Raw genomic sequence first — 13828 nt, 5'->3', positions numbered from 1 at the left:
CGATTTGATTGTCGAAGTGGCATTCAAAAATACTTTAGTGTCACAAATCATATTTGACCTCTTTCTCTTTGCGGAACTGAGAGTTTTTTGAAACTCAAACAAGAGCCTCCTGGTTATGTTAAAATGCAGCATTTTGCATGGCACGTGCGTACATGAATATCTCGAATGCATTTGTGCACAAATTAAATACGCTAAGACTGCAGTCAGCGCTGACCACACATATTCGTCGGTAAAATGCCAGGCACATCTGCTGAAACCAAGGACGTTTTATACAGGGTGGCCGAAAAAAAATTTCCTTTACACAATGGATACACAATAGAATTCTATTGTCCAAAGGAAAATAATTCAGGGCCAGCATGTAGAGCGCAAACGTGATTCATAACAACATATATCAAGGTAAAAGCACACATTTACCATGCGAAAAGAATAATTTGGCATATCCGGCTTTGTTTGGTCAATAGCTTGCCAAAAGTAAATCAATTCCAAAATATCTTGATCTCACAAATTTTAAATACTAAAAAAAAGGTATTTTAGATTTGAAAACCGGCGCGGGTTTCGACGGAATTTTAGCAACAAGGTAAAGGGTATTGGTATCTCAATATAGACCCTAAGCCTCGGACCCAATTCCGAAGCACAATTAGCCTCTTTTGTTCCTGATCAGCGCCTCTATAGAGCCGGAGCTGCTGTTGTGGCTCTATTGTCGGGGAAAACAGTCGACATGATGACGGAAAGAAATATTTTTCCCCACAACATCAGACTGGCTCCGCTACAACACTGATCAGGAAAAAGGCCGAACATAGCATGCTTAGTCACCTACTAGTTCTGCTGCAACAGACACAATCGATGCAATAGATCCTGATGACACGATAACTGTAGCTTTAACAAGACAACGTTTAATGAATAACAACACAACCAGCGTCAATAATTGCATTTGATTAAATTGAATCATCAAAGAAAACCTTTATATTTTGACGTCGAGTGCTTTGAAAATCGATATCGCAGATTAGAATCAGACCCCATGCGCATGTTGATATATACAAAAAGTAGTTACGTAGCTATTTGTGATATAGATCATTGAACCTAAAGCAGACTAGTGCTTTTTGTCACTACGATCGGTGATAATGATTGCATGTGACAAAACTCACTCATTTACCATGTTTACGGTGGTCATCGCAGGTAACTGCATGCGACATAAATCAATTATAGAGGATCTCACGGGCCAAAATCGACATAAGTTATGTATGAGATCGTTAAGATCCTATTCAGTTTTGTGAACAAGTATATATTATCTCTATCGTTTTATCAGTCGTTTAATCGGGTATAGCATAAACGTCTAAACATCTGCTTCCTACTTTTAAAATCCTGTTTGCATTCCAGCGTGGGTTATGTTTTATGAGATGCCCAATTAAGACTAAGCGGGTTGGCATTAAAAGACCAATAGCATTATTAAGGGCAATATTATTCAGCTGTCGGCTGCCCAGTCACCTCTTAATCTATATATTAAGTAGTTTCCATCAACAAATTGCACAAAAAGAGGAAAAATTCTAAATCTGACTGAATTATCACCCTTTTTCGATGTTGACCCCGATTTGACCCGAGTTAGCTCTACATGCGTCGACCATTTCCACGTGGATCGTTTCCTGGAGCCATGGATCTACCCTGTGACCTCTTGGTGCTGATCTCGAATTTTCCGTCGTCACGCTGATGGCGCTTCGATACCCCGCAAATGCGAAGATCAATGGAAAGACGTTGCGTCTTGATAGCGGGGTTTATATGTGAACTCGGATATCAGCGTGCACTCACGTGGCGGGAAAGGTCTTTTGCGCCAAGACGTGTGCGTACTAGAAATAACGAATAACGCGTTTTTCTACTATCTAAGAGCTGAAATAAAAATTGGAAAAGCATCAAACTCGTTCAGAAAAATAGTTTACTCATAATGAGACAGAGGAAGAACAAGCATACTGCAATAAAAAGCCGCCAATTCCTTTAAGCAATTTTATTGCTTAAAGGAATTGGCGGCTTTTTATTTGAAATTCTGCCATAGGAGCAGAAATATCAGTCTCTCACTGTCACACGTCATTCAAGGTCATTTAGCATAATGCAGTATCTCAAAGGGACAACTCGGGCGTGGATTGTAGCTTGCCACGAGGATAGTAAAAGTGCCATTGGGTTGAGGACAGGCTCATGGTCAAATCCAACATCTGCTCCTGGATAGGTCCTGGTCTTAGCCATGTTGATGCTGCCCATGAACCTTTTCGTAACCATAATGTAGTCGATCATGTTGTGTGTGTTACCACTAGGAGAATGTCAGGTTGTCTTTCGACTGGGTTTTTGAGGCTGGAAGGTGTTGGCGAGTTCGTTGAATCTAGCAAATTCAGTTAGCCGAAGGCCCCTCTTGTTTGTTACTCCTGAGCAAAATCTCCCGACGTTGCCTTTCAATTAGTCTGAGGCGTCAGTGCCGATTTTTGCGTAACAGCCCCCGACTACCAGAATAATGTCCTGCTTTCAGAGAGACTGCCTAGTAGCCATGAAATCGTCGTAAAAGCCATTCATCCTGTCCTCGGATCCAGAGCTTGTTTGAGCGTAGATCTGGACAACTGACAGGTTGAATGGTTTTGCGTTGATCCTCACAGTCATCATACGGTTGGAGACTGGTCAGTACTCTATGTGATGTGACACTATCAAGGAAAGCAACGACGATTTCGACTCTAAGAAGACGTCTATTTATCTCGTAGTATAGGCATAGGGTTAAACTGAAAATACAAAAGTGACAACTGTTCCAACCTTGACAGGCGCTCAAAGACAAAGGACTAGACGGGATGTCCCACCCACAGGCGCCCTCTATACTGAGGACGGTCGAACTAAACAAGTGACACGCACTTTGCTTAAGTCTCAATTTACACAAATGTACTGGGTGGGCTATTCTAACATGATACATACATCTTGTTGTTAGTTTCCTCTTTCCTAGTGTCCTAAATGAATGCTGATCACAGCATCATTTACTACTATAAAAGGCGGAATCATCCGCGGAACAACGAACCCAAAATGGCCGTTTTAGCAATAAAATGTTGGTAATGCACCAATTCCGGAGCGGCCGTGAACACCGCAAGACGACAAGACATAGCGGCCCCAATAAGCTGACTGAGCCTTTAAGCAGCTTAATATACAACCAGGAGTGTCGCTTCTAACTTATCCACAATAGATCTTAAATCAACCTGTCCTTCATTGTCCAACGGAATGTCACTACACTGCATATAGTAATTAGTCCAAAGAGATTGTCAATCCCAGAGTCTAGCATTTAACCAGTAAGATACCTGACTCAATGATCACAAGAACCAAAGGCATCGTTTATGCAAGTAACAACCAAGAGCAGCGATCCGCCTACACTCTCAGTACTAAATAAAACATCCAACATAATGAACGTCCTGAATTCTCACTCCATCAAACGAATGAAGTAAACGATAAAGAGCGCAATGATAATAGGCGCAAAACCAAAAGGTGGTATAAGACTAACGGAACGACTACACAAGTGTCATAGCACGAATATTGCCCGTTTGGCAAGTCACAATTACGCGCGCATTTTCCTCACTGAATCGCGATGGTTACAACGCGAGAATCACGTCATGTTTAACGTCCTGGCTGGTCTGGAGATTCCTCCAGCATGCACAGCTTGGCTATTGGGCGGGTTAACTCCCCGGTGGAAGTTTTAACCAAAGCTGCACGAGCCATTCCATCGTCTCCTAAGATTGACTGAACGACGCGTCCGAGCTTCCACTGATTTCGGAGAATTCCGTCATCCTTCATCATGACTAGATCACCTTCCTGAATATTACGCCGAGGTGTCAACCATTTTGACCGTTGCTGGAGACTGGGTAGGTACTCTGAGATCCAGCGTTTCCAGAACTGCTCCGACAGGTATTGAATCTTCCTCTATTCTTTCCTACGGAGGCCATCCTCCTTCGTGAACACCCCTGGTGGCAGACCTGCCACTTTCCGCTGCAGCAACAAATGGTTCGGTGTCAAGGCCTCCAAATCATTGATGTCCTCAGACACAGCACAAAGAGGTCGATTGTTGAGGATGGCTTCGACTTCAGCAAATAGTGTCCTAAGCTGGAATTCAGTCAACAATCGGTCCTCAGCAAGAACCCTGAGATGACGCTTCGTAGATTGGACCAATCTCTCCCAGACTCCACTCATATGGGCAGCAGTAGGGGGATGGAACTCCCATTTAACCCCTTTCTGTTGTAGCTCTTTCTGGATTTTCTCGTGATTCCATTCAGCAACGGACTCCTGCAGTTCCCGATTGGCTCCCACAAAGTTGGATACGTGATCAGATCTGATCTCCTCTGGCGGCCTCCTGCGACAGATGAATTGACGCAACACCATGATGAAGTCATCCGTACTCAATGAAGGCGCCACTTCCAGGTACACCGCTCGTGAGTTGAGGCAAGTGAATAGACATCCCCAACATATCTTGGTCTTGTTGAGTCCCCACTTGAGTTGCATAGGCCCGAAGAAGTCGACTCCCGTAAATGTGAACGGTGGTTGGTATGGTACGAGGCGACAGGGTGGTAACTGTCCCATCAACTGCTCCATGACACGCGCGTTGGCAATACGACACTTGATGCAGTTTCTGACGATCGACTTAGCCGGTCCTTTCCCTCGGATAACCCAAAACTCTAGCCTGGACTCGGCTAGAGTCTGTTCTCTACCAGCGTGAGCAAGCTTCTCGTGGTAATGTCGCATGACCCTGACAATCACAGGGTGATCACGAGGCAAAATGATTGGGTGTTTCTCGTCCCAGGATAGGATGACAGCTCTTTCTAAGCGACCCCCAACTCGGAGCAATCCGTCAACGACGATTGGCCTCAGATTGGTCAGTTTGCTCCCTTCCTTGATTTCATCCCCTGCTTTGATTGTGGCGATCTCTTCGGCAAAGGTTTCAGCTTGGACAATACGAGAGACGACCCTGGCGGCCCCTTGAATCTCCTCGACAGACAGGCCACCTGGGACAGTGACTTGTTTCTTGTCCTTGATCCATTGACAGAACCGTAGCAACCAGGCAACCATTCTCAGCAGAAACTTCCATGAACCGTAGTAGTGGATTACACGGCTCAATCCATGCTGTTCAGGCGCTACCATCTCAGTGTCCTTGACCCTTGTCGAGACTTGACAGACCTGCTGACTTCCCTTGCGTACCTCAGGGTCAGATTCTGCTAGTGGTTGGACTTCACTATTCAGCCACTGGTCTTCATCCTGCCACAGGAACTCTGGGCCATTCCACCATCTGTCTTGACTGGCTAGTTTCTGAGGGGAAAGTCCCCTTGATGCAAAGTCGGATGGGTTCGACACTCCCGGACAGTGTCTCCACTGGTTGGGAATGGTGGCATCACGAATATCAGCTATCCGGTTGGCGACGTACGTGTGGAATCGCTTGGATTCATTCTTAATGTACTGTAGTACTGTCATAGAGTCAGTCCAAAAAACCACTCCATTGATGGGGTAGGTCAACTCCTCATTGACAGTCAAATACATCTTGACTGACAGTGCTGCGGCTTGCAGCTCAAGCCTGGGAATCGACATCGGACGTAAGGGTGCACATCTACTCCTCCCCGTCAGGAATGAACAACTGATGCTCCCATCTTGGTATACCATCCTTAGGTAGGCACACATGCCGTAGCCCTTCTCTAATGCGTCAGAGAAGTGATGCAGGCTAATTTCCTTTACTTCAATCTGGAACTTGAGGTAGCATCTAGGAATCTTGATCCGAGAAATCGCCGACAGACCGGTGAGCCAATCATCCCATGCTGCCAACTCGTTCTCTGGAATGGGATCATCCCATCCTACCTTGGCTTGCCACAATCGCTGCATGATTTGCTTTGCCTCAAGGACTACGGGGCAAACAAATCCGATGGGATCGTACAAAGATGAAAGGGTAGATAACACTCCACGTTTGGTCATCGGCTTCTCTTGCAGCTGGACCTTGAACTGGAAGACGTCCTCCTCAGTATTCCATTCAACACCTAGGGCACGTTCGACGGGCAGCTCATCTAAATCCAAATCGAGGGTAGGTTTGGCTCGTTCATTCTGAGGGATGGCCCTCAAAATCTCTCTCACGTTACTGTAGATCTTCGTAATACAAAATCCTCCCTTGGCGAGCATGTCGATTATTTCTATGGTCAGTTGGATGGCTTCTTGCGTTGTCATGTTGAGAGACCTAAGGAGGTCATCGACATACGTCTCACGTTCAACGGTTGTGACTGTATCCTCACTATACTGGTCCTTATTGTCCTCTGCGGTACGTTTCACTGCGTAGTTGCAACAACTCGGTGAGTCTGTGGCACCAAATATGTGCCTCAGCATTTTGTACTGCTGAAGGGGCTTGTCTAAATCTCCATCGGGCCACCAGAAGAACCGTAGCGAGTCTGAATCTTCATCGGGGACTGCGACCTGTAAGAACATCGCCTCAATATCGCCGACAATTGCTATGTGGTACTCCCGGAATCTCAGCAAAACTCCCAATAAACTATTGGTATAGTCCGGCCCTTGTAAGAGTTGGCTGTTCAGAGATACACCATCTGTCTTCGCAGCAGCATCAAAGACGACGCGTACTTTGTCCGGTTTTTGGGGGTTCACCACACCATGATGAGGCAGAAACCATGTCCGCTGTCCATGCATTTCACTCTCCTCCTGGGTCAGCTTACGAGCGTGACCCCTGTCTAACAGTTTGTCTACGAAGCACTTGTACTTGCAGTGAAAGTCCGCGCTATTCCAACACCCTCCGCCAGCCTACCTCTCTGGCTGGGCACCACATCCACAGCTAGGAACCTCTCTGACCAGGAACCACACGTGACTGGTAGTATCACTTCCAACCGTTTGAAGAAATGGCGGTGCTGTTGGTTGATATGTTGGCGTGCAGGAGCAGCTCAGCTCATGCTCCGCGTGCGGATGTAAAAGAAATGCTGGTCCCCATGAATCGAAGTCCAGTCTAGAATTCCTTTGTGAGGAATATTAGTTCTTGTGGGAAAAGGGAGATATATTGTTCCGCTGTGATAGAATCAAATGCCCTCCCTTTCCTGATGCCCGCCTGTATTGTTCTTCTTCGGATGAAGGGTCTTGGCCTCTTTAGAGTCCTATTGAATGGTGCCGGTGTTCTATTGTTGAGGGCATTTAATATCAGGGGGCATCTGATTCTATTACACCGGCACCTTTAAATCATATGTTGGGTTTCTTTGTTATAGAATATAATAGGGCCTACATGCAGCATAGCACCTTTCCTTATTGCCCTGCCCTTACTTAGAGTAAATTATACTATACACCTACAGGGCCAGGGGCGTAGCTAGCTTTTTGGTCTGGCGGGGGGGGGGGCAAAAGGCTCTCTGGGGGACAAAATGACCCTTTATGAAATCTTTTGGCCAAAAACACATATTTTGGTGACCTCAGGGGGAGGGGGCGTTTGCCCCCCCCCCCCCCTCTGCTACCTACGCCCCTGCTTTCCCGGGCCTGCTATATACTAGTCTCGTTACTCTAAGCCTCCTCTAAGCCCTGCCCGAAACCATCACTATTGTATTAGGTATAGGCTATAGATCACTCTGAAACACTAATTACTTGAGAAGTGTTCTGAGTACATTAATATTGGGTTTGCTGCCCGATGTCCAGCTTGTTCCAGGCTTCTGTCTAGGAGTAAGGAGATAGCGACACCCCCCAGATCGAGCCAATGACTGTAGAGCACATCCTGGGAAGATGCCCAACGCTTGCAGCGTTGAGGAGGGAGACTTGACTGGCTGACGAACACCAACTCCGCTTCTGATTACTAGTAAGTCTGGAGAGTCTGTTAGATGGAAATGAACACAAAGAAGAAGAATTTCCAGGCTGAAGGGTCCAAGTAATGAAATGACCACACGATTTAGTTTTAAAGATGTATTTATTAATCAATCAATAGACATCATTTGAATTACAACAATTTTGTTCAGTGGACACATTCGCATATCTATTAATAAAAACCTCCTGATGAGATTTGAACATTTTACACTGTGACTACAATCAATGAATACCACTCTTGACTTTTTAAGTAAAATGACTATAAAGTTATTACCACAATCCACCCAATATTGAATATTTCAAAGAAGTTTCTTCCAAACTGATCAATAACCCAATCTGTTCAATATTGGGCAAACTGAGTTAATTACAGAACATTTCATAGTCATTTCACTTGAAATGGTCGAGAGCAGGTTACCTCCACAGCCAGACACCACCAAGTGAAAAAAGCAGTCTATGTGTCCCTGGCCTTATACAATTGATTACTTGAACAAATAAAACTTTGAATCTGTTCAATATTGGGTAAACTGTGTTAATAACAGAACATTTCATAGTCTTTTCTCTTGAAATGGTCGAAAGCAGGTTACCTCCACAGCCAGGCACCACCAAGTGAAAAAAGCAGTCTATGTGTCCCTGGCCTTATACAATTGATTACTTGAACAAATAAAACTTTGAATCTGTTCAATATTGGGTAAACTGTGTTAATAACAGAACATTTCATAGTCTTTTCTCTTGAAATGGTCGAAAGCAGGTTACCTCCACAGCCAGGCACCACCAAGTGAAAAAAGCAGTGTATGTGTCCCTGGCCTTATACAATTGATAACTTTGATAAATAAAACTTTGAATCTGTTCAATATTGGGCAAACTGCCTTAATAAGCGCGCAGCAGAAAAGCCGAAGGCTTTTCTGCGAAGCGCTACTATGGTTAACGTGCATACGACGTCATCCAATGTAAACAATGTTTCTCAAGTCCATGGATTCGTTTCAAATGACTTAAATTTGACTTAAAATGGCCGCCAGAAGAGATAAACGCGCGAATGAAGCAACTCGACTATTCTGAGCTCCGAGAGAGAACCACATGAATATTCACACTGTTTTTTAATCACACTTCAATTTCAGTGGGTTTACCCCCCCGACATATGTGTTTTGATTTTTGAAACTTTAGAAATAATATCCAAAAGATGCTTAAAATGGATATAATCCCGAATTAATGAAGCAAAAGACGGGCAGGCGTTTCGAGAAAAAAAATGTTATTTTGAGATTTCAATAAACCTTTTGAACGAATTCCACATGGGCCGTGGTGGGATCCGAAGACACCTCAAGGAGGAATGTATGTTTTTATAGGGTACCATTGGTTTTGCAGATCTTCTGTTTTTTTCTAAAGAATAATCAATATTCGCTAGCAGGCTTTTTATGCTCCCAGGTATGAAGAGGGTTCTATGTTCCTTGAGTTCTTTGTTCATCAGTCTGGTGTCTTCAAGTCTCTTGGCCAGCAAAAACCCTTTCCAACCAATTTTTTATGCATTAACCATTCGGCAACATGTTGGTGGGAAAAAACCTGATCCCTAGATCCCTGACCCCTCGAATTGGTTGCCAAGGTAAAACCACAAGCAATTGTCTCAAGGAAGCCACCAGTACGACCTCTTGGGAGTCTTGCCAATATCATGCCAGTGAAAAGGAAGGGTAATGATGGTTGAGGGTTGCAGTTAGGGTACCATCAAAGGAGTACCTCTTCCTCGCTCTGGGTTAAACGTGTCAAAGGACTACACCATCATGAAGGTTTGGGGGTTCCACTCGAGCACCCCAGGGTAAGCAGCTCGGAAGGACTTATTGAGAGGCCAATAGGGGTTTGAGGGGCCTCCCCCCCCCCCCCCCCCCCCAATGCACTGGCTAAAACATGTCAGAAGGATGGGGGTTGGGGGGGGGGGGCTCTCCATGGCTACAGTTGCGCGAGTTCAATAGAGCTTGCACTTTACATTATAATCTGCCAGAGTTCCAGACTACGATAGTCTGGACACCTTTCGGGCGGGGGACATTTTCCATTTCTTTGCCGGCTATTATGACGATGGAGTTGAGTTACTGCTAATGCGATACACGGAGAAAACTGTCTATCAAAACAAAAAATTGGCGGAAGGAACTATAGCAGGGTCCCAACTAGGGGGTTTGGGGGGTTTCCCCCCAACCTAAAGGCGCTGCGCGCTTACTAGGGCACTGCACTGATAATATTAATCGAACAATAACATAGTCATTTCTCTTCAAATGGTCGAGAGCAGCTAGTTACCTCCACAGCCAGGCACCAACAAGTGAAAAAAACATTGTATGTCTCCCTGGCCTTATACATTTGATTACTTGAACAAATAAAACTTTGAGTCTGTTCAATATACTACAATCACTATGCCATGATTGGGCACTGCCACTGCATTTCAGGCATTAGCTACGCGAAATACGGATACGCTATATTAAGTTAATATTTTCCTCAACTTCAATGCGCCTGCGTTACCGGAAGTGATCAAAACGGAAACGGAATAGATCCAAACGGAGCATGCGCATCCGTGGTGCCTGGTCAGAGAGGTTCCTAGTTGTGGAGGTGGTGCCCAGCCAGAGAGGTAGACTGGCGAACCCTGATCCGCTATTCTTCAACTTTCGTCTCAGAGACGTCATCCTATGTTCCGCAGCCTTTTGGTTGCTAGGTAACCAGGTGTCGGGTGATTTCCATAGCATGCCAACCTCATACCTGCCATCATTGAGGGTGGTGCTTTTCTCAAGCATCGCTTGGGCTCGTCTATCTTCGGGCGACATCCCCTTCTTTATGCCGATGATGGCGGACTCCTCAATGCCAACGTACTGCCGCATCTGGTCCTCCATGGAACACGGATCCTGGTCCTTGAACTGGAGGAAGTTGACGTTCAACCTCTCAGCTTGCTGCTTGGTTCTCAGCGACCCCAGTATGGACCAGCCTAACAAAGTCTTGATAGCGTAAGGTTCCCCGAGTCCTCCTACACGGACTTCCTCCTGTATGTGGACTTGTGGCACGTCCACCCCAATGAGCACCTTTATCTCAGCGATGTCTGAATCTGCTGTTAAAGCTGTGTTGATTCCGTCCAGGTGTGGCCACCTACTGAGATCGATAGGTCGGGTCGCAGTGATATTCCAGCTTGTGACGACCTTGGCGTTTTGCACCGTCACTCCGTTTCCTCCTTTGGCTGGCTCCACGGAAAAGCTAACGTTCCCAACTGTCTCGGTGGTGACCCCTGACATAGTGCATAATTCTAGAGTCTCATAGTTCTCAGTTTTCAAAGCCAGCTTGTCGACTAACGATCTAGCGATAAAGGTTGCTTCACTGCCGGTATCAAGCAAGGCATACGTGGTGATTGTCCTTCCATCTGCTCCAACTATACGCACGGGTGTGGCTGGTAATGCAGTGCAGGTGATTCCCATTGGTTTGTCCTTAACTCTACATGCCGCATTGTTTTTGATTGTCCTCTCTTTGACACTACTAGCCTCAGCTTTGGTCGATTCGGTCTCCGGCTTTCGCCCCACCTTGGCTTCAGATGGGGTTGATGCAGGCCTTTCTTCATCACCCTGCTGGTCTATGTCCCTGTGGAGTAGCGTGTGATGTTTCTCCTTACATCGGTTGCAGCGTCCTGTGCTGGTGCAACGATCATAGTAATGGTCGCCAAAACAATTGAAACACAGTTTCTTGTTTCGAATGAAAGAGTTCCTTTCCTTTCTGTTTTTACCACGGAAGTTCTGACAGTTCTGCAGCTTATGATTGTCATTGCAAAAGTGGCACCTGCTCTGGTCCTGAGGCCTAGCACAGCCGTGATTGTCATTGTTGTTGCTCTTGGTGGTTTGGTCCCCAAGCCCTGTGGCTTTGGCTTTGACACGTTCGAACTGTTGTTGGGAAACCCTTGGAATTTTCCTCGACTTTGCTGAAAATCGGATCATTGGCAGCCTGCGCTGCGGTCTCAACAAACTCCACGATATGCTTCAAACCTGGACTCTCGCCTTTGTCACGGATTCTCTGAGCCTTGTCCCGAAATTGTCCTTGCAAACGTAAAGGAAGCCTTCCAACTATCAAACCCAGGTTGGACATATTCATTTCGCTCATCGCGGACATCGAGTGTAGTGTTTCGTAAATCATTCGGGCCTTGTCAGCATATTCCCTCAACCCTTGCTTATCATTATTGGCAATGTTCGGTCCAAGGGTGAGAGTGTCCACACAGGCCTGCGTGATCAGGTGGGGTTTCCCAAAGCGTTGCTCCAGTAGGTCCAAGGCCTTCTTCAACCCACCAGTGACGCCCTCATATCCCTTCACTGCAGTCTTAGCATTGCCATCTAAGAACTGGAGAAGTCTCGACATTTGTTGTTCCTCAGTCAGGTCGTAGGACGCCACCATCTGACTGAAGCGTGACTTGAACTTCGAATATTCAGAAGGTTCACCAGCGAACTTCACCACTTCCATGGGCGGTAGACTACTCTTTACGGATAGTCGTTCCAAGCTCTCAGCAACCTTGCCCATGACTTGGCCAACACTGGACATTTCAAATTGACTGTTTTGCTGATCAGTTACATGGCACTGACCAGGTGTGCACCTGTACGACGCCCCATGGATTGTAGGGCTGTTGCGATAGTCTTGGGGTGTAGAGGTAACCGGGGGGCGGGGCTCAGGGTGCCCGACGTGATTACTTGGCGGTACGGGATAATATACTGTTCCTCCAATAACTACTGGTACGGGTGCAGCATAAGCAGCATGGTACAACTGCTCTGGTTCGACTCGTGGATTATTTTCGAAGGGTGGTTGTGACAAACCATAACCACCATGTTGCTGTAAGTGTCCTCCACTCACACTGGCTGATGGCTGTGACGATAGGCCACCATCGACGAGTGGTTGTGACATTGCACCACAACCATGAAGTAAGTGTCCTCCACTCACACTGACTGATGGCATTGACAATGGATCACCACTGATGACAGGTGGTTGTGACAAACCATAACCACCATGTTGATGTAAGTGTCCTCCACTCACACTGACTGATGGCTGTGACGATAGGCCACCATCGACGAGTGGTTGTGACATTGCACCACAACCATAAAGTAAGTGTCCTTCACTCACACTAACTGGTGGCTGTGACGACAGGCCACCATTGACGACGGGTGGCCATGCCCATGCATCACCACCACGTCCATACTGAAGACCATCAGGTCCCTGCACCGCAGGGGTCTTCCTCTCATCTCTACTCCCACCCTCATCCACGCGGCGGCGTGGTTGAGGCCTACTTGCCGAAGCTCCACCAAGTAGTAGGGTTCCACCGGGTGTATTTGCGATCTGCTCCGTGAGTGATTCGATTTCCCTCTGGGTTGTCTCGAATTCTTCTTCTAGCCTACTCATTGTGGCCTCCGACAGCAAATCCAGTCCTCTACGGGATGTCATCTTGAACCTCAAGATTTTAACTGTGATGTGACACTATCAAGGAAAGCAACGACGATTTCGACTCTAAGAAGACGTCTATTTATCTCGTAGTACAGGCATAGGGTAAAACTGAAAATACAAAAGTGACAACTGTCACAACCTTGACAGGCGCTCAAAGACAAAGGACTAGACGGGATGTCCCACCCACAGGCGCCCTCTATACTGAGGACGGCCGAACTAAACCAGTGACATGCACTTTGCTTAAGTCTCAATTTACACAAATGTACTGGGTGGGCTATTCTAACATGATACATACATCTTGTTGTTAGTTTCCTCTTTCCTAGTGTCCTAAATGAATGCTGATCACAGCATCATTTACTACTATAAAAGGCGGAATCATCCGCGGAACAACGAACCCAAAATGGCCGTTTTAGCAATAAAATGTTGGTAATGCACCAATCCCGGAGCGGCCGTGAACACCGCAAGGCGACACGACACTCTATTTAAAACAAGCCCTTCGGCGATAATGGCTCACTGTGAGAAATGATTGCTGTAATGTTGTCAATGTGTACAGGGACTGGACCAATTGGCTCACTTA

General features: G+C 46.2%; 1 protein-coding gene across 1 annotated transcript; it reads right to left on the bottom strand.

Moving 5' to 3' along the window:
- Positions 1 to 3930: 3930 nt before the first annotated feature.
- On the bottom strand, positions 3931 to 6678 carry LOC135489990 (uncharacterized). The gene has a single exon (XM_064775632.1). The coding sequence runs from the start codon at positions 6676 to 6678 to the stop codon at positions 3931 to 3933; it is 2748 nt and encodes a 915-aa protein (XP_064631702.1).
- Between the last annotated feature and the right edge of the window lie 7150 nt (positions 6679 to 13828).

Source organism: Lineus longissimus, chromosome 6 (assembly GCF_910592395.1).
Source record: "Lineus longissimus chromosome 6, tnLinLong1.2, whole genome shotgun sequence".
In the NCBI taxonomy this organism is placed as follows: Eukaryota; Metazoa; Nemertea; class Pilidiophora; order Heteronemertea; family Lineidae; genus Lineus; species Lineus longissimus.
Note: the sequence above shows the minus strand (reverse complement) of the source record. Positions and strands in the feature narration are given on the sequence as shown.